The following is a 19,737-nucleotide window of genomic DNA, read 5'->3' on the forward strand; positions in this document are numbered from 1 at the left end:
TGCAGAAGCTTTTTCGACCCATTATACGCCCTTATTCAATGAAAAATAACGCTACATCCATGACGGACCCGTTACGTTCATTCATTCATCGTTCAATTGTACGGTTGGTGGATACATTAGTTGTTTGATAAATGGCACTCTAATGAAAATAACTTTTTGATCTAACCTATGTAGAACTAAAAAATTAACAGAAAAATGATGACTACGTCAAAACCAATATAAATAATCATGAAAACATAGATCACTCGTTCCGAAAATGTGCAATCACTCCACCTAGCGGAAGATTATATTCACCACTTCTAGTTCATATGGTAACCCTGGGCTAGGTAATTTGTTGATTCTACCTACCTCTGAGTGGGTTAAGTGGTCTCCTCCAGGCACAATTGCAGCCAGTTGATAGAAGAGAGTCGATGTGAACAGATCGCAGATAGAGAGGAAGTGCTCGCGAGGTCTCCTCGTCCAGTTGAAGTAGAGCCAGATTGGAATAGTCAGTGAGTGTCTGAGAATAGGTGAAAATTGTGGATTTGGGCATATTTTAGAAAGTTTGCTTGTTGTTGGTCTGCTAACCAGTTTTTAAATACCTGGCGAAGTCACGTCGAAGGGAAACCTTTACCATAAGTGTAGTTTTTAATCATCTCAACTAGAGGAGAGAACAGAAATTCTTGAATTTCTAATTGTGTTAATATTGAATGTGATTATGAAAATTGCGGATAAAATAAAATTGTCTACGTAATTTGATGTTCAAACAGAAGAAAAATCGCAAACCGCAGTCACGTAGAGCTCGATAGTCTAAATGTGAAAAAAGGCAAACACTCAGCAGATCTAGTCGATTCAGTGAATGTTTCTTTGTTCGCAATAATCCGACAGGTAATCTCTAAGAAACCCCAGTTTTTTTTGTCAGATCCAACAATATTGCTAGCTATTCGAGTATCAAATAATTGCTTCAGTTTGTGCAATCTACTACATGTTTCGAGAAAATATTGTCTGAAATTGGACGCCATCTTGTTTCATTTACGTCACCCCATCGCTGCTAATTTCGAATCCACCAGGGTTCGTGAAACTACGCATCTGGTCATATATGAACGGTGTATTACCCCCTCCGAGCGAAACAAACAGGCTTACATATACCAATATATGTTCCACTGGTTTTGTTCCATCCTTGTTTTCAATCGAGCTTCCATGTGCATTAAAATGGCTTTATCGTGCTTTTATTCTCTTTTTTTCTTTTCTAGCGCGACACCTCACAAATACATACGCACTTGTTACGAGGTTTGGAAAGTGTTTCCTACAGATTTTGCATCACGTAAAGTTGTGCTGTGGAAATATTGCACAAACCGAAGGAGAAGAGCGCCTGGTGTGACCGTAACCGTTGACGCACACAGGTCACGTTCACTCGCCCGGACTCGCATACATGTGAAGTGTGAGCAGTGTAGTGACATACAGAACAAAGAGACCACTAGCGTCGAAAGCGAAAACAGAGCTTGGTTGGTTCCTGAAAAGCTGCAGTGCTCAAAGGGAGATATTTCCTCCGAACACGTACAATTTCTGTGATAGTGATTTCTGCAATCAAAGCAAGAAACCGCTGGAGAGAATCCGCGAATGGTCGATTATCTACAACCCAATGCCAACCGGTTACATGCAGTTGAGGAGACATTTAGGAAGAAGCTCTACTTGTGTTTGCCGAAAGCAAAGTGCATCAATTCATGGTGAACAAAGATATTAAAGTGTAGGAAAAAATATATCATCAGTGAAGTGAAACAAAGTCTTGCATTCGATTATGTTGTGTACCCTGCATTTTTTCTTTTAGTATCGAGATATTTTTATAATAAAATAATATCAAAACGAGAAAAATTTCACTAAAAGGAAAAGTAATCATAAACTGAAGCAGTATAATTGATGATACAAAGTAAATATAGTTTATATTTAAAAAATTAATAATAAAGTGTGATAATAGTTTTAAAGAACAAATCGTAACAGAAACCCATTTAGCTGACACAGAAACAGCAGAGTGTGTGCCCAACGTGAGAAAAGAATAGAGTGAAACCAAGTCTACGATGACGAACTCGCACAACAGAAGTGGCCGCAATGGCAACAATGCTGAACGGTATTTCATCAATCACAGTCCCCAGCAGTGGACAGGTGGAAGTGGTAAGCGAAACAACGCTACTGGTAACAATGGTGGCAGCGGTAACCGAGGACAAAAGTCACCGAGCTCAACTTACTTTAGGAGTATTTCTACATCGAACGCTATTCCGATAGTAAAGTCCACGTCACCAATCGGTAGTAAGAGTACCAATCACTACAGCACCAGTTCGCCTAGTGGACGTTCTCATAGCTTTAATTTTAATGCCGGCTATCAGCGTTCAAGTCCTGGTGGTAATAGTTTCAATGCTTCTCTCGGATCGTACCCAGGCACTTTACCGGGGTCACCACCAAACTTTTCTCATTTCGCTGGTAGCAAGTGCTACGATGCACCAGCACCCACCGCTTTGCCAAAACCACCAGTACATTGGACCTCGTCGTCAGCAGCACCATCCATCTCAACGGTAGCATCAGCTTTAAATACTTCGAAGACATCCACTAGTAAGCCAACGTCAGCGTCCGTCATCACCGCTAGGAATGTCAGTGGTAAGACACCGTCGACGGCGTCCTCGTCGTCACCTAGGGTCAAAGCAAAGTCAGTGAAACCAGCAATGTCCTGCGCTGCGGCTGCGGCCAAAGCCAACCGAAATGTTGATTTCACAAACAACCTCAAAACGATCCTAAATGTGCAAGCTTAACCAATTCAAGTGTCCAAAGACGAACCTGATGAGCTAACTGGTTTAGTGCTGCCAAGATCGCTTGTTTCGAAAACCGTCATCCTTTTAGAACAAAAAACAAACAAACCAAAGCAGATTAATATTGTACTGAACACGTAAAACAAAAACGAGAAAAAATACGAAAAGACAGTTGTAAGTGGTCTAATGGAAAATCTGCGGTAGGTTCACGAAAACAAAATCGTCAGGCCTGGGCCACACAAAGACAACCAATCAAAACCACCAACAGTGTATATTTGTATACAAGCTACTAAATTATATCACCTTTGCTTAATAATACAACGATCGAAAGCAGCCAGTGAAGTGGAACGAGTAAAGTGAGTTCAACCATATGTACTAAAAACATTGATTGTCAATTCTAGTTATGTATCATCGTTTTTAATGTTGTATTTTTAATTTGAAGCGTGACACTTTCTGGTCAAATTGGTCGGCCATTGCAAATGATTATCCTAAATTTATTTTTCCGCTGTCCCGTTCTTCTGACGTTTTTACAGCAACAGCTAGTAGACCATACGTCAAAACAATTCATTCCACTGAAAAGTATTTCGTAAAGTTCCTTTCAAACATTTCATTCAATCACTGGTAACACATTCAATCGCCCTCATTAAAACTATTTCGATTAGAAGAGACAAAATCAGTGCGGTAAAATAGTCATAACACGGGACGGCCATATTGTTACTTTTGCATTATTTACATACATATAGTCATATTTCTTGTTTTCAATTTTATATTTTGTGTACACTTAACCGTGTGTAACGACACCTCACTGAGTATAGATTGAGTTGAGGTTCGATCTATTGAGAGGCGATAATTGAAACAATTAAAAAGGTACGATATACTAAAGACCAAACACGCTATGTGTATGTGTGAAGGCTCAATCTAATGCGCAAATAGAAACTCTCTCGAATACATTCAAAATCGAACAAAAAATCTTATAGTGTAGTTTTCATATTTCAATCGCGGAGAAGTTATTCCATTCAGACACCATTGACAGACACTGAAAGTCAAATTGTAAAAAGTAGATTCGCTATTCCAAATTTGAAATAAAAACTCTAATTGCGCATCAGTTTTGGCATTCATCAAGAAAGCGAACACGCGCGTGCTTTTAATAAACTGCGCAGTTTGCGGTAGTGTAAAGATACACGAGATATAAAACAAATACAGTACAAAATCGAACTATTAAATGTATGTTTTACAATAATAGCAAGCAAAGCAAATCAAACACTGACGGTTGAAAAAAAGGAGAAAATACATGTAAAACAACACACTGGTGTGAAATAATGGAAAGTAAAGCAGTGATAGCGTAAATATGATTAGCAAACGGGGGTAAAAGAGATGCAGAAGTGCATATGATTGTGTGTGTGAGACAATATTATAAAAAAAAACAAACGAGAATCGAAAGACTTATCACTACTGATAACGAGATACATTATTCAGCAACATTGGAAGCATACGATGAGGGTGTTGAAAGCTGCCAAACGTTGTTATTCGTGGACAAGCTTTCGCGTTTACTCGGCCGAAACTGGACTCCGGTATATCACAGGAGAGCTAGTTTACGGACAAATCCAACATGCGACATGGGCCATTTCTCAGGGGGGGGCAAAGTTTGAAAACTTTGCCGACCAAATGATTTCCCTTTTTCAGTTTTGACTGTTCGTTTCACCGTTTAAGTGCATTTATAAATCCTGTTTTTATTTTCGACAATTTTGGACAATTAGGTATCTTGTAAATAGCACAAGTTTTAAATCCCAGAAAAAAATATCGTAGAGGAGAGTGTGCCTTCTAGTATTTTTTTTACAAAATGGAGAGTAGACAAATACCCTACATCAGCTCGAATAAGTAAGCTGACAAACATCATATGTTACTCCGCCCGTCTATTTACGCGTCGTTTCACTGACAGAAGCCACGATCCGGGTCCTGGTTTGATCACGATCGCCTCATATCTGCTAGTGAGCTATGCAATGACGTATGTTCTGTTACTTTCTGTTGCCCCTTAATTACAGAACGTTTCGGTGCATGAAAAATAAATTATAGACCACAGTGTCTGAAAATTGTTAGGAATTGATTAAAAGTTTCGATCTAATCTAAAAAAAAAGATAATGCAGCCCAGTGCAATAATGCTAATTCGGAATGATGTGTATAAAATTGATGGTCTCACTGTTTACAAAGCACCTTCGATTACACTGTACTATCTGTCTCGGTTGATTCTTTCGTTTCAAAACAACAAAATAACAATCATTTTAAGTCATACTATCTTTCATTCTTCTATGTTTTTTTTGTTGAAAACAAAAAGTCAATACTTGCAATCTAGTTTCTACGTGTATCTATATATTAGATATTTCTGACCGTTTTTTTTATAAATAACAATACTGCAAATATTATTTTTTTGATCTCATAACCCCATCCTTTTTTAATTTATCTTTTTAATGTCTTCAGCGAAAGCAAGATTTATCTTGAACATGTTTACTGACCAGAAATATACAATCACAGGTTTCGATGCGTACTACTAGGCAATTATAATATATCAATTTAGTTGTCCCATAGTATCTAGAATATAGCATGCAAAAAATCTTCATGAAATCGTACCTTGCTACCGTAAAGATTTTCCAATTTCTGGGTCCATTAGCAACTGTTCAACAAATAATGCATAATGTTATTGGACTTGGTAGTCATTCCTGATTTCAATAATGAAATGGTAAGCAGCTTGCGGTTTCAGGAACGATTTTTGGAACAAAGCTTCGTTTCAAATAAAAGTAACGCACATAACGATTTGTCGTTTAGAAAAGTCATCCCTCTCTTATGTTGATCATATTTTCATCGTTATGATTGTTGTATTTACCTAATTCGGTTTGAATTGTATGGAAAACTGTGTTTGGATGTTAAAATTCGGTGAAACGTGTAAATTTAATTTCTTGCGGCAGTGTGAAGACAATCATCATAAAATAATATTTTTAATCTATTTTCGACACTCAATTGTCAAACTCATAATCATCAAAATTGATATACCGTTAAAAAAACAGCAGATGAAATGAAATACACACATATTGTATAGCGATTAAGTAACATTTAAAACAAATTCAAACATATTTGAACACTTCGACGTAAAATCGTGGACATTATCAGATGTTGAACAAGTAAATCAGCTAAATAACCACACCCTCATACTCTCGTAAAACAGACTTATTTTCTCATTCAACTACATGAAATAGCGACTTAATTAATCGATAATAGTAGTGCATACCAAAATCCCCGCAAGGTCAAAAAATCACTAGACGAAATAATATCGATTCATTCTGAATATACAACGTTCGATGTTTATTTGTTTTGATGGATCGATACGGAATAATTCGGCTGGGTTACTTCGATAGGTTTGATGAGAAAAAAATATTTCTTCTTTTGCATTTTTTCCTTATAGTTTAGTTTTAAAAATGTGGTCTAAAGGTTCTTTTTTCTCCTTTTGCTTTTTAACCCTCCTCCTTGTCGAAAATGGAAAGTTAGCAGCTGCATGCGGTTCCCCTACCTGTTACGAGTTTGTTTAACTGCCATTTTCCTCGAAACAAACAAACAAACCGGTTTCTACCTATGCATTATACACAAGACAATGATTCACTGCACTGTGAAATCCAACTACCTGTGGTGAATGTGTCCTAAAAAGGTCGTCACTGCCCCGTTTACACTTCTGCTGGCTGCCAGCATGCTGGTGTCAGTGTACTGCCCTCTTAGGAAAAAAACGTTCAACGGTGGTCCTTCGTAGGTCTAATACTTTGGATCATTGGACCACAGTTGAACGTTTTTTCCTAAGAGGGCAGTACACTGACACCAGTATGCTGGCAGCCAGCAGAAGTGTAAACGGGGCATACCTGTTTTGTATTGTATATTCGAGCCTTCTTCCTCTTCTTCCCAAATCGGTGTGTTTTGAAAATCATTTATTGTGAACATAGCTGAAGCAAACAAGTTTTCCTAATTGTTTGGGTCTTGATAAAAACATGTAGTGCATTTAAAAAAAGCATTGCTTGCCAGCTAAGCTAAATATTTCTGCATGAAGTTCTACTCTTCAGTAGGAAAAGATTAACAGCTTTGGCGTTTTATGAAGATTGTCGTTTTCAAGACCCTTACCTATTTCCTGTCGTATTCAATTCTAGAACTACTTGAACACCAACTGCCAACATCCGTTTTAAAGAGAAATCCACGCGTTTTTCTTCTGATAAGTCAATAAGCCTTCCTATCAACACTTACTTTGAAGAGGCATTTCGGTCGACCGACGGCCGTTTAAGTATGAATTATGGTACAAGACGTAAGAAAAGAGAAAACTGTTATGCCCAAATCATCCGGAATTCTTGTTCAAAGTGAATATTGACAGCTTGTCTATTTGCCGCTATTAGAGCTACAAAACGCGCGAAGGTTTAAGGTTCTAAAAAGTATGACCCTGTCAAGGCTAAGTCAAAATGCTTCTCACGTGTATTGCTGTTCATAAATGCATCCTAGTTTTAGGTTAAAAAACTGATTTCTATTTTAAAATTTTTCCTGGTGCGCAAGCTGTGATTGTAGCTCAAAAATTCAAATGCATGTTCTATTCCTTCTAAATCTTCTATCTACGTATATTCTATTATTTGCCTATTGGCCAGGTTGTCTTTCACTTTATTTATAATTATATGCATATCTTAAAAAAACATAAAAAATATAAAAACGCAAGCCTATTTGAATGAAAAAAAACTCTACCGAATGTTCCAAAAATCACGTATCGCTTCAGAACAAATCACTATTTTTTTTTAAATACAACAAAACAAGAATACAATCCACTTCACATCCAAAAATCTACACTCTCAGATAATGAATAACGTCAGCTCCGGAACGGATTATCTCTCGAACGAGCGACAGCGTAACCGTTTCCGAGTAAAACGAAACAAGAAACATACATCTGCGATATACATAATATAACAGCCGATACTGCTAGACATTATTTTCTATAATTTTGAAACAAACATGTACAGAACAAACCGTCGAAAAATTAAAACGGAAAAGTTTTAGGGACATTCTAAACTCTAAAGTGTACACCGTACGTTCTACATAGCAAGGTTAGAGGTCATGACAACTCACACGCACATGCGAAAACCAGCATTTCACTTATTTTCTGTATATTACAGGAAACATAGAAATATCCTTTGAAGAAGAATTTAAGAAAAAAAAATATAACAAAGTGTGCTGCGCGTGAGTGTTGCTTTGCTTAATGGGTAAAGACTAGAACTGGCTAATACAAACACGAGAGAAATGAGATTGTAATGGTAAACGATGGGCGACCTTAGATTCATAAGTGTAATAAATATTAGATCTTAAACTATAGAGACGAGACAAAAAGTTAGAAATGTTCGTAATTGTTCTGTGATCCCTATTTCGTTTAATGTTACTGCTTTTTTCGGGAGGTAAAATGTATTAGGAAGAAATGGACTTTATTTTCTCAAAACTGTTGGATGGATTCACACGAATGAAAAATTTGAGTACTGGTAAAAAGCAGTAACCATTTAAACAAGTGTTTGGTAAATATTTGAATTTTCCAGCCACATCAACGATAAAATCTGTACTAGACTTTTGTAACGAACAAATAAGTGAAAATGAACCAATTCCTTGTAACACAAAAAAACGCCATGTACTGTATCAACAATCATAAATTACTGTAGTTCTGAAATATCTCACAGCTTTCGAAAATGGTTCTATTTGGAATAAGAATTGATATTGTTCAAAACTTAATACTTGTATGAAAAATATGATATCAATTATTTAATTGGGTCAGGATTTCGGTTCCAAACCATTGACAAAATTGTAAACAACCAATGATAATCAAATTCAGTTCTGTTTAGTATTTCAATTGTAACATTACAAAAACATTGTGATTCCTTTGAATTTTAAAGAAAAAAAAATATGATGAATGGAAAAAAATTCGATCCGTTCAAAAAATCAATGAAAGTAGAAAAAAATACTGTCTACTATTGGAAAAAAATAAAAATAAATGCAAAAAATAGAAAACAATCCAAAAGCCACCACCCTGTATCCCACCTAGCACTATTCCTTCTCAAAACACAAGCAATAAACCCTCCTATTCCTTTGTTCCACATTTATCCTTTCCGTTTGCTGACCTCGCGTATCCTGTTCTCGTGTTCCAATTTTTCCCCCGGGAGGTCAGCCAAAATACATTACCAAAGAACTATTTAGAGAATTACTTCTCAAAACCACGGGAAACTTTCATCAAACATTGATGATTGAGTACCAAATGCCAAATCAATGAATAAATGTTTTATTTTTGCGTTTTACTTTATCTTCTCCAAATGACGTTAAGTACATCAAAATTATTAGTAAACGTTGCAATTATCAAAACCGTCATTTGAAGAAGAAATTCCACATAACTTGAAAGAAATTCCCTACAGTTTACGAATCTACGCACACAAAACCATTCTCGGTTTTGTGTAAAAACTACTCACTGTTCAAAATTCACTCTATAAACAAACGCACCCATGTACACATATACGACTACAGAGTCAGAGAACAGTATTTTAAGGAGCTACAGATATTTAAAAACGTCAGAAGATAGACCCAGAAGGCCCTAATTCTCAATTTTCGCGAAGCATTCTGAATACTTTTAACGTTTAAATGACAGTTTCTCTTTGTTTACTTTTTCTTTCACGATTGATTTCAAATTTGACGTCTAACTCTTCGCAAAACTTTCAACTTAAACCCACAAGCTTTCGATTTATATTGGAAAATTTCAAGAAATTGCAGTAAAAGCTCCGTAATAATCAAAAGAGAAAGTAAACAAATATAGACTCTTGTATGCAGTTTGGCCCTTTTGTCGTGAGACTATCGAAAAGTTTCTCTTTACTACAGGGTACCTTCAGAAAATTTGCTCTCCGAAAAATAGAAAAAAAATTATCGTGGGTAACTATTGTTGTACTCAACTTAATTGTTGCTCTATTATCAGCTATTTAAAATGACAATTTCAAAAGTATAAGATAATCACAAATAATTCACAATTTACTTTATTTTTTAATGTTCAGCTCTCTTGTGCGGCTAAAGTCCAGGCTCGGAAAATTGCTTCAGGTCTAGAATTTAGTTCAGAAATTAAGGTAAAAAATTCCAGTATAGAATTCATTTCTAGAACCCAGTTCCAGATTTCAGGTAGAATTCAGATCAATTAGTTACAGAGTTCAGATCCCAAATTAAGGTCCAGATTCTAAGTTCAGAATTTAGCTCCATGTCCAGAGTTCAGGTTTACATTTCAGCTCCGAATTTCAGTTCCATAATCTAGGTCCAATATTCAGTTCCAGAATATACGCCCAGGAGTCAATTCCAGAATTTAGTTTCAAAATACAATTCCAGAATTCATATATGAAATTTAACGAGAGTGAGAGCCCTGTGCAAAACTCTGTTGGAGAAGAGAATTACGTCCAAAACTTTCTCTTTTGCTCTGCAAAAGTTGGACAGTTACCAGTCAATTACAGATTTGAACTGCTGTCAAGCTCAAACTCAGTTCAGAGCCTTTCAAATTCATACCGGAGCCGTTCCAAATGATCTGGGGAAAGTGGTCACTGCCTATTGCCGCATTATAAGCGGTGGACCCCCTTGGCAGCAGTATGATACAACCTTTTTGGAGTCGTGACGTGGCGAAGACCGTTTATACGGAAAATATGCCAAACAATATGCAGCCTATGCCATCAATTAGTCAGTCTAACTGTGATGGGGAAATTAGGATTGGAATGTTTAATGGCTGAGGACAGTACGTTTAGGACGAGAGTTTTTTAATATTTTCCAGGTTCAAATTAAATTTTCTATGAAACGGAGATAGGGGAAAGTATTATGAAGCATCCTCTTCATTTTTTCAAGTAATTAAGACTTTTTCAAACAAAAGTTTTATCACTAACACTATCTTTTCGAATGATCTTCCTGCTATCCAAGTTTGGCAGTTGTCGTTTGCTGGAAAATATGAAAAAAAAAAAAAGAAAATATCATTAGGCAGTTTTTCGATGTAAGGTTTTGCTTCGACTAAACAAGCATTTTAACCGTGTAAAACGTCTAATGGTCGGTTGATACTGATGTAGCGTTGGGAGGATAAAAAATGTTGGTTTCCATTTGAAATTTATTAATTATGTAATTGATTTCTGAAGCAAAGAATATCTTCTTTGTCTGCTTTTCTTCTATATCGACATTTCAAAGGGCATATTGTCTCATTGTTGTGAAGCATACCACTGATTTGTTGTGGGACATATTATACGGTTGCTGGGGTATTATGCCTACGGCAAGCGAAAAATTGAGAATGTGGAAAATGTGTTTGTATCGATCAATTCTCATCATTTCTACTGAAATCATTGAAAATTATGTTACACAGGCGTTTTGCAAAGAAATACCTACATTATCGAAGAAAATATATAGTACATTTAGAAATATCGTAATGTTTCTTTTTCTTTTTGTTCATATTATAACACTTTACCCTAAATATAGCAAAACCTACCCCATACTGGCGTTGGAGTTTAGATAAGAAAATTCTGTGAAATTTTCAGAAGAATTCATTGATTAAACCGTTCGTGATGAGTTTTTTTTGACTTCAAAACTGCTAAAAATTGTTACGCTTTTATTGTCTCTCACTTAGCAGTGATACCGCGGGAGTCGGTAGCACGTATTCGATGCGGGCCATCATAAGACAAACGTGGAGGCTTGAGGTAGGAACTTGTGAGCAGTGCTGTAAAACTTCATTCAATTCAATTCAAATCGAATGTGTGCACACCAGCCCCCTGCTATGACGTCATGAAACTGTGGCCAGCATCATTCTGCAAAAACCAAAACAATGAAGAAGAATGGCTAACAAAAATCTGGATATTACAAACTACTTGTTTATTCAGTACCCTTTAAAGCACTTCCCGGCAAATTATCGATCAGAATATCATCACTACGATAAGGAAATTAAGATTTTACTCGAATTGAAATGCTCGAATGTTTGTTTACCGTACTTTGAGCGCTCTGATTGCCCACCATATGCCCCAGATGTTGGCCACGCTAGCACTTGCTGGAGCGCCCTATCTTTGCCACCGGGCTGGTGCACACACTGACTGTAGTAAACTTCACATTCTAACACAAAACCTTCGCTGTCGCACCGAATGAGTATCATCCCGTCCTTCATACATTTCTACCGAAGCACAGTTTAACCACCGTCAGTTTATCTCTTGAAGTAACAAAATATCACTTACAATTGAATGAGAGAGCGGCCGTGAAGTGAGATTCATGTAAACATTCGAATTGGTTCAAGATAATGGATGAAAGGTAAACCAGCCATGATAACTGAAATATCAATTACAAAATAAACATGAATTGATTGTTCCCTCTTTCAGTTCTCATTTTTGACATTTCGAAACACATCTTAGTACATTTTAAACAGTCGAAATTATCGATTTTAACTTGCTGGTGATAATTGAAAACTCAAATGGGAACCGCCATCCTCTATTTATCATTATGGTCGGAGAGAGTTTTGGTTATCGAGTTGATGTTTATGCTTATTCATTCGCAATTGCTCACTACCCACAGTGAAGACAATGAAACAGGCAGACTTCTTGGCACTACACACAGACCAAACAAAACTTCATATGACTAGGTAAAGCAAAGTCCTGGCATTACATTCCTTTTGTGGAATTTGACCTTTCTGTTTCAACAGACTTCGCAGCCGATTCTTAGTGTACAGAATCATTGCATGGCTAGTACTATCGATCCTACTGACACTAAGAATCCTTCCAGGTCGGGGCTTGAACATACGAAAAATGGCTTGTAAGACCAGCGCCCTATGCATTGAACCACCAACCCGGGCCATATGATATAGGTACGATTATTCAATTGACGATGAATTCTAGGAGCTTCTGTAACAAAACTAAAATTAATTAGAAAGGATATGCTGACAGTCAACGGTCATAATTTTCATTTTCATCTAATAATGTATATATTTATATTTGGTCTTCGATAAATTACATCGCGCAGTCTCTTACGTACTAATTCTTAATCTAAACACATTTTTAGACACATTAAAATCAAAATTGTCAAAAACATCATTAAATAAACATCCAGTAGGTTGTTTTGTCCATATTGGGTGCGGTGAGTTGTAAATCAAAAAAGTTTCGTACGACGGTTTCAAAATTTAAATCTGGAAATTATAACAGCAGCCCCAGCAGCGTTTTACTAGTGTTTCCAAAAAAACTACAAGAATCAACCCCATGTGGTTGTTCGAGCAATTGATGTGGAACAAGGCAACCAAAATTTCTAATGATTTACAATCAAACAGTTCAATCAATCGTCACACTTTTGGATCCGCAATTGCACGAGAGTCTGCCTAGATTTATCTTGATTAGGATCCAACACCGAACATTGTTTGTTTTATAGCCGACGAAATTACACTCATATCCTAAATGTATGCAATTATATCTTTATACATACTTGCGATACGGATTTTAATATTATAGCTTCTCTTCGCCAAGCTTGTGTTCATGTTTTGTATGCAAGCAGTTATTTTTATAGCGTTAAGTTTCTCTACCATTCTGCGATTTCGGCTGAAGCAATAAACTTTTTCTCATTATCAATCGAGTTTATCTTATATAATTTAGAAATTAATCTCAAGCACTAAAATTTACCCTGGGGGAGTTGTAAATTTCTCAGGCGAAACGACATAACATGGAATTTCACTCGAGCTTGCATGACACAAGATCAGAGCATACCAATTAAAGCTTCAAATCGTTTTATGGCACTTTTTGTCTTGCTGTCTAGCAACAATCTACCTCTAGCATGCTACGCGTAGGACTGAAACATTAGCTATAATTTTGCTTCTATTTATAGATTCGCGTGTTTCCAACAGCTTCGCTTTTGCATCTATTGACCAATTGGCATATTGTCGCAATACTGAAATGTAGAGGCGCTGCTTGTTTAGAGATGATAGTTTCAGCAAGAGCTGTCAAATCGGTAGGAAAATTTCTAATTACTCCACCTTTTTATCGATTTCTTTTGAAAACGGGTAAATTCATTTGAAAAATCGTAGTATAAGTTGAAGAAAAAGTTTTTACTCTGAGTTGGTAATGTTGATCTTAGTTCATTGTGCGAAATCTACCGTTTATTCAGAATAGAGCATTAAACTTGGTTTGATACCATTTTTCAAAAGCCTGGAAATAACAAATAAAGTATCCAAAATAAATAGTACTCGATCGCTATACATTCTAGTAAATTCGAATACATAAAACTAGAACGGCTGGTTGGGGATACGTTTGTTTCAATTTTAGTTCTATTATAGATCATCAATATAAAGCTTCCAGCTGCCGAATTTTCTCGTAGAGCAAATTCAGCAGCTGCAAGATTCATATGGGTGGTCTATAATGTAAATGAAACTGAAACAAACGTATCCCCAACAATCCGTTTTAGTTTTATTTATTCGACCAGTTCTACTGTCAAATTTAAAACTGGTATACACTGCCGTTCTATTTTTTCTATATTTGAAACACAGATAAAACGCTACTGGGGCTGCCAGTTTATTTTGTTATAATTTCTAGATTTCAATTTTAAAACTGACATAAATTATGCATCTAGAACTAGAATACTCCTGAATATGCCCTTAGGGCATATTCAGTAGTGTTACAGTTCTAGATGCATAATTTATGTCAGTTTTAAAATTTAAATCCGGAAATTATAACAAAAGAAACTGGCAGCCCCAGCGGTGTTTCACTCGTGTTTCAATTGTAGGAAAAATAGAACGGCATCGTATACCAGTTTTAAGTTTCACAGTAGAACTGTTCGAATAAATAAAACTAGATCGGCTGGCTGGGGATTGGCACATTGTCGCAAAGCTGATTTACCGGTAGCGACACCTGCCAATGAAAAATGAAACCAAGAAAAGGAGGATTCTTTCGGAAATTTTCATATCGGCAGTAGTGATTTGCAACATTTTTATCGTTTATTTAATAGTACAAATAGATATCAGCAATAAAAGTACACTCGGAGTAGAAGAAAATCGATTTCAAAGTGATTACTACTACTTTTTTAGTGTAAGCTACGATTAAATATGGACAATCTTCAGAAATGTGTGAAATTGGGTAAGGTTTGGTTATTTCGGATCAATATTTTGTTAAACAGAAACCAGTGTAATGTTAATTTCTCGAGTACTAGAATGTATAGCGATCGAGTGTTATTTATTTTGGATACTTTATTTGTTATCTCCAGGCATTTGAAAAATGGTATCAAACCAAGTTTAATACTCTATTCTGAATAAACGGTAGATTTCGCACAATGAACCTCAGAGTAAAAACTTTTTCTTCAACTTCTACTATGATTTTTCAAATGAATTTGCCCGTTTCCATAAGAAATCGTTGAAAAGGTGGAGTAATTAGAGATTTTCTTACCGATTTGACAGCTCTTGCTGAAAGTATCATCTCTAAACAAGCAGCGCCTCTACATTTCAGTTTTGCGACAATATGCCAATACGTTTGTTTCAATTTTAGTTCTTCCAGTGTTGGCAGTTGAATAAGTCGATAACGATCTTCGTAGGAAGGAAGATGAACTGGATCAGACCAAGGTAACAGACGTAAAGCGTAGCGTATAAAACACCTTTGCACGCTTTCAATTCTCTTGATATATACGCTGCGATACGGGGATCATACCTGAGCGGCATATTCTAAGATGCTGCGGACGACTGAACAATACAGAGTTTTTAGACAGTACACATCTTCGAAGGCCTGTGTATTTCGACGAATAAAAGAAGACCTTAGCGGAGGTTAATGCAACGTGCTCCGAAAATCTGAATTTGCTATCCAAATAAACGGAAAGATCCTTTATAACGGAAACTCGTTCGATGGTTAGAAATGACATTTTATAGTCGAAAGCAATCGAAGAACGCAAACGAGAGAATGTTACGACGTTACATTTCCGGTAGTTCGTGTTGCACCAGGCAATGCAAAGTAAGTCATTGTTAGATTGAAGGACGTAACAATCCAAGTTAGATTCTATACAGCGAAAGATCTTCATATTACCTGTATACAGCAATTTATGAGATTCTGTTACTTTGCAGAGGTCGTTAATAAATAGAACAAAAGGCAGTGGACCAAGATGGCTTCCTTGAGGGACACCTGAAGATATTTCAAACAGAGAAGATATTGTATAATATTCGATTAAAATGAAGCTTTACCGCACCACTTGTGAGTGACGAGTCACCATTTTGTTCCTGTTTGTGTTATTTCTATATTTAATTTGCAACTTCCGAAAAAATGTAATTAAAACAAAATTGTTTTACTCTCTGTGCGATTCACACACATTCGTATATTGGGTAAATGCACAGAGCAACCAAAGCTACGCTTATTTATTAGTTCATGAACATATGTGCCAGCTGATGACGAAGCTTCGGGAGATTAGCATTTGATGAATTTGTTAGATAAGAACACGAATGCTCTCGTGAAGAATAAAATTCATGTAAATGAACCACTGGTAGCTGTCAAACGACATTTAGTTCTGCTCATCTTGAGAGGTTATATCATGTTCGTGTACAAATCTAATGGTTCACATCAAGCAAAGCCTTGGTATTACATTCCTGTTGTGGAATTTGACCTTCTGTTTCAACAGACTTTGCAGCCGATTCAGTGTGTACATAACCTTTGCATGGCTGGTGCTACGATTCTACTGACACTACGAATCCTTCCAGGTCAGGGCTCGAACATACGACAACTTGTTTGTAAGACCAGTGCCCTACGCATTGAACCACCAACCCGGGGTTAATGGTTCAAATGAGCCTGTCTTAATCCACCTAGTAGTGTATTGATGCCTTTCACATATAATTCATTATCTCCTATACATTATATCAAGAATTATCAACCCAACTTTTGAAGACTGCATAATACTACCACACTTGAATTTACGTTAGTGAAATCCGATTCAACCACATTTAAAAAAAATCTATTCTTAATTCACCTAGTGGTGTGATAATGCCTTTCTCTTTTCCGGAACCAAAAACTGGATCATTAAACCGACGACACGACCTGCCACTCGCTGTTCAAAACTGTATCGTAAATTTAACTACCCCTCAGTAACTCGAAACGTCATAATGAAAGCTTTGAAAATATATTTTAAACTGGCAACCCAGGTTGATAAAATGTTGTTTTTAGAATAACAATTACGAGAACCATGGCTACTTGTTTGGTTCAATTGAAAAATATAAATGTACAATAAAATCCTCTAAATAAAGTAAATCAGAATGCGGTTCAAAAAAACATAGAAACAATGGAAATTAAAACAAATGTTTTCAAATAAGCCATCAGAGTTCATGAAATTGAAAATTGACTAACTGTATCGAATATGGTTGACGATTTGATAAAACGATTCGTGGATAAAAACTCGTAGGAGGAAAATAAGACGAATTCGTATTGAATTGAAAATGCTTAAGATAAAATAAGGAAAATTTTGGTTCAAACCAAAAACTATCTAATTTCACTAAGATTGATTAATGGAGTAAATTTTCTGTGAAATAAAAAGTATTTTTTGATATAATGCTGTTTTTCTTTGGCCATCTGTTGTTATAATTTCTAGGAGACAAAAAAATTAATAATCAATCTCTTAGATTTTTTAGTCCTTCCAGAAAACTAGTACCGGGCCTGCTGTTTAATAGTATGCATCTGTACGCGCGCCCCCATGTCTTCTTATAGCTTCACAGCGTTTTACGAGTGCCGAGAGTCATACCTAAACTGGTTCATCCGTGTTTTAGCACTCTGTACTTGTGAAATCAGACATCCAGGAACAGGGCGTATAGCAGAGAACCTAACCGATGATAGTTGCTGCATATATATTAAATATGATCAGCTTATGATTTTCTGAAAGCAGTAGAAATGGATAAAATAAACATTTCCATGCTGCATTTCGTGCATGGTAAGATCAATATTTACCTTATGGAATGAACACGTTCAGGTCTAGTAACTGACTGTATTCTAGGACTATTATATCCATACTTAAGAACATTTAAATTTTAGCTTCTCATGCGAAGCCTGGTATACGTCATAGTTGCACAAAAACATCGTACTTCGTGCAAAATCTTGGGCATTCAGATTTCAAAACTCTGAGATGGTACCTACTCGAAACTTCGATTCTAAGAGCAGAATACTGTGTAATCCGCAGTTTAACTCGGGAAATCACCTATTGCGCAGATTACCGATCTGGACAATGATGCACGTCTTACCTGCTCGAAACTTGTGCCTGTAATGGCGGCTCGCGCCAATCAAGCAGCGTTGCTGTCCGTTTGATGTGTGAGGAAGTATGACATGTAGAGTGGCGCACGGTCATGCAGTGTTGCCCCACACAAATACAAATCTACAGATGCTGAAAACAGAAGCGTGTATTATGAACCGGTTTTGTATCCTACAAAATTGGAGAGATTGTTGGTGCTTACAAATATTGTTACCAAGTTTCGGGTTTACTCATGATGAGATATCCTACTAGATGCAAGACTTTAACGAAAATAATGAAATATTATTATTAAACTTACCCAGAAGTAATCGATCGATACTAGAAATCAGAATAACTTTTTCAATTTGTTTATTTATATTACTAGGGCGCCTAGGTAACTAACTTGTAGGAACTAGAACAGTGTTGCCTAAGAAGATATTTTTACTGATTTACAAGGGGACCCGCATACGCATGGCTGCCAGATGGCTGACTAAACGCTGCCAGCTGGAAAAATATGGCTGGCAGACATTCTGGTGACCGGCTGCCTCACCGCTGCCAGGAATACAACTCAAACGATACAACCGTATCCACCAGGATTTTTCCACATTGAAATCTTTGACATTTTCAGCGAAGGTGAGAAGATGAAAACGCTCGGCTAACTTGGATACAGGCGACTTTGTTTTGTCAAATTGGATTTGACAACCGTAACTGAATCAATTTTGGTAGCCTTCTGGTGGCCATGGCTGCCCAGGTAGCCAAAACGCTATGCGGGGATATCCGATTTGTGGTAACTGGACGTGAATCTCTCACAAACACTTTTTATTGTGATTTTCCTTCGGAGTACCTGGTCGTGTCGTCGATTAAACCATCAGTAAATATGAACTTTAAACTGAAACAGTTTTAAGCCCAATTTAAAAGAATTCTCAAAAATGTTTGCTCCTTCGATTTAAACGGTGGTTTGAAATAAATTACAGTATAACCAAAAACAGCTCATATGGGCATAAACTAAAATAACCTACGAATTGGAACATTTTCGAGCTCAACTTAAACATTTTTTTATGATTTTCTATGACGGTTTGAAATTTTGAAAACATTTCACATTGTAATGTTAGAACCGGAAGTCGGACTTGAATATTTTAATGAGATTATCAGAACTGTGAATTTAAGTTTTATTTTATGAAAATCTAATATGAGTTTATTAGGCCCTAGATTGTCTTGATCACCAAACTAAAGAAATGTATTAGCCAATTTAAAGAATGCGCTACTAATCACATGATTACTTTCACTCTAAGTACTCTATCTCCGGAACCGGAAGTAGGATCTGAATTAAAATCGGGATATTCTTATGGTATCTTAAGACCTCTGTGCTGAATCTAAGATGGTTTTGTATTGCTTCTCGTAACGTTCCTTCCTATGGCATGTTTCATGTGAGACTGAAACACTAGCAATATTTATAGATTCCAGGTCTCCCAGTTTCGTCTTTACTTTGAATGTCCAATCGACGTGACCCTTCGCGACTGATATGTTCCTTAGTAGTTCAAAGCCATCGTCGTCGTTAAAGAATGTCAGCAAGCCAATACCGCGTCTTAGATATTAAGCAGACAAAATAAGACACTCCTCGCTTTTAATAAAAGAAATCAATTAAAAAACAAACGTGGTTTCAGCAATTCAAATGGATGCGTAGGAATATTTCCAACCGGTAGGTGAAATG

At 36.4% G+C, this 19,737-nt stretch overlaps 1 protein-coding gene and 1 long non-coding RNA gene across 3 annotated transcripts; one reads left to right on the forward strand and one right to left on the reverse strand.

Moving 5' to 3' along the window:
• The first annotated feature begins 376 nt into the window (after window positions 1-376).
• On the forward strand, window positions 377-6,562 carry LOC131433003 (proline-rich nuclear receptor coactivator 2). 2 transcript variants are annotated; one of them, XM_058599713.1, is made up of 2 exons: window positions 377-491; window positions 1,233-6,562. In XM_058599713.1, exon 2 carries the CDS (start codon window positions 2,055-2,057, stop codon window positions 2,778-2,780), a length of 726 nt encoding a protein of 241 aa, XP_058455696.1. In that variant the 5' UTR covers window positions 377-491; window positions 1,233-2,054; the 3' UTR covers window positions 2,781-6,562. The 2 variants fall into 2 exon arrangements, with proteins under 2 accessions (XP_058455696.1, XP_058455695.1); XM_058599712.1 differs by having other exon boundaries at window positions 408-867.
• A 10,802-nt stretch (window positions 6,563-17,364) lies between these two features.
• On the reverse strand, window positions 17,365-18,439 carry LOC131433004 (uncharacterized). Its single transcript, XR_009230006.1, has 3 exons — window positions 18,346-18,439; window positions 17,750-18,179; window positions 17,365-17,677 (listed from the first exon to the last, which is right to left on the reverse strand). It is a non-coding gene; the product is annotated as an uncharacterized LOC131433004 (long non-coding RNA).
• Between the last annotated feature and the right edge of the window lie 1,298 nt (window positions 18,440-19,737).

This window comes from Malaya genurostris, chromosome 2 (assembly GCF_030247185.1).
Source record: "Malaya genurostris strain Urasoe2022 chromosome 2, Malgen_1.1, whole genome shotgun sequence".
Classification (NCBI taxonomy): domain Eukaryota; kingdom Metazoa; phylum Arthropoda; class Insecta; order Diptera; family Culicidae; genus Malaya; species Malaya genurostris.

Coding starts and splice junctions, on each gene's coding strand:
- LOC131433003 (XM_058599713.1), top strand. CDS start 2,055: ATGACGAACTCGCACAACAGAAGTGGCCGCAATGGCAACAATGCTGAA.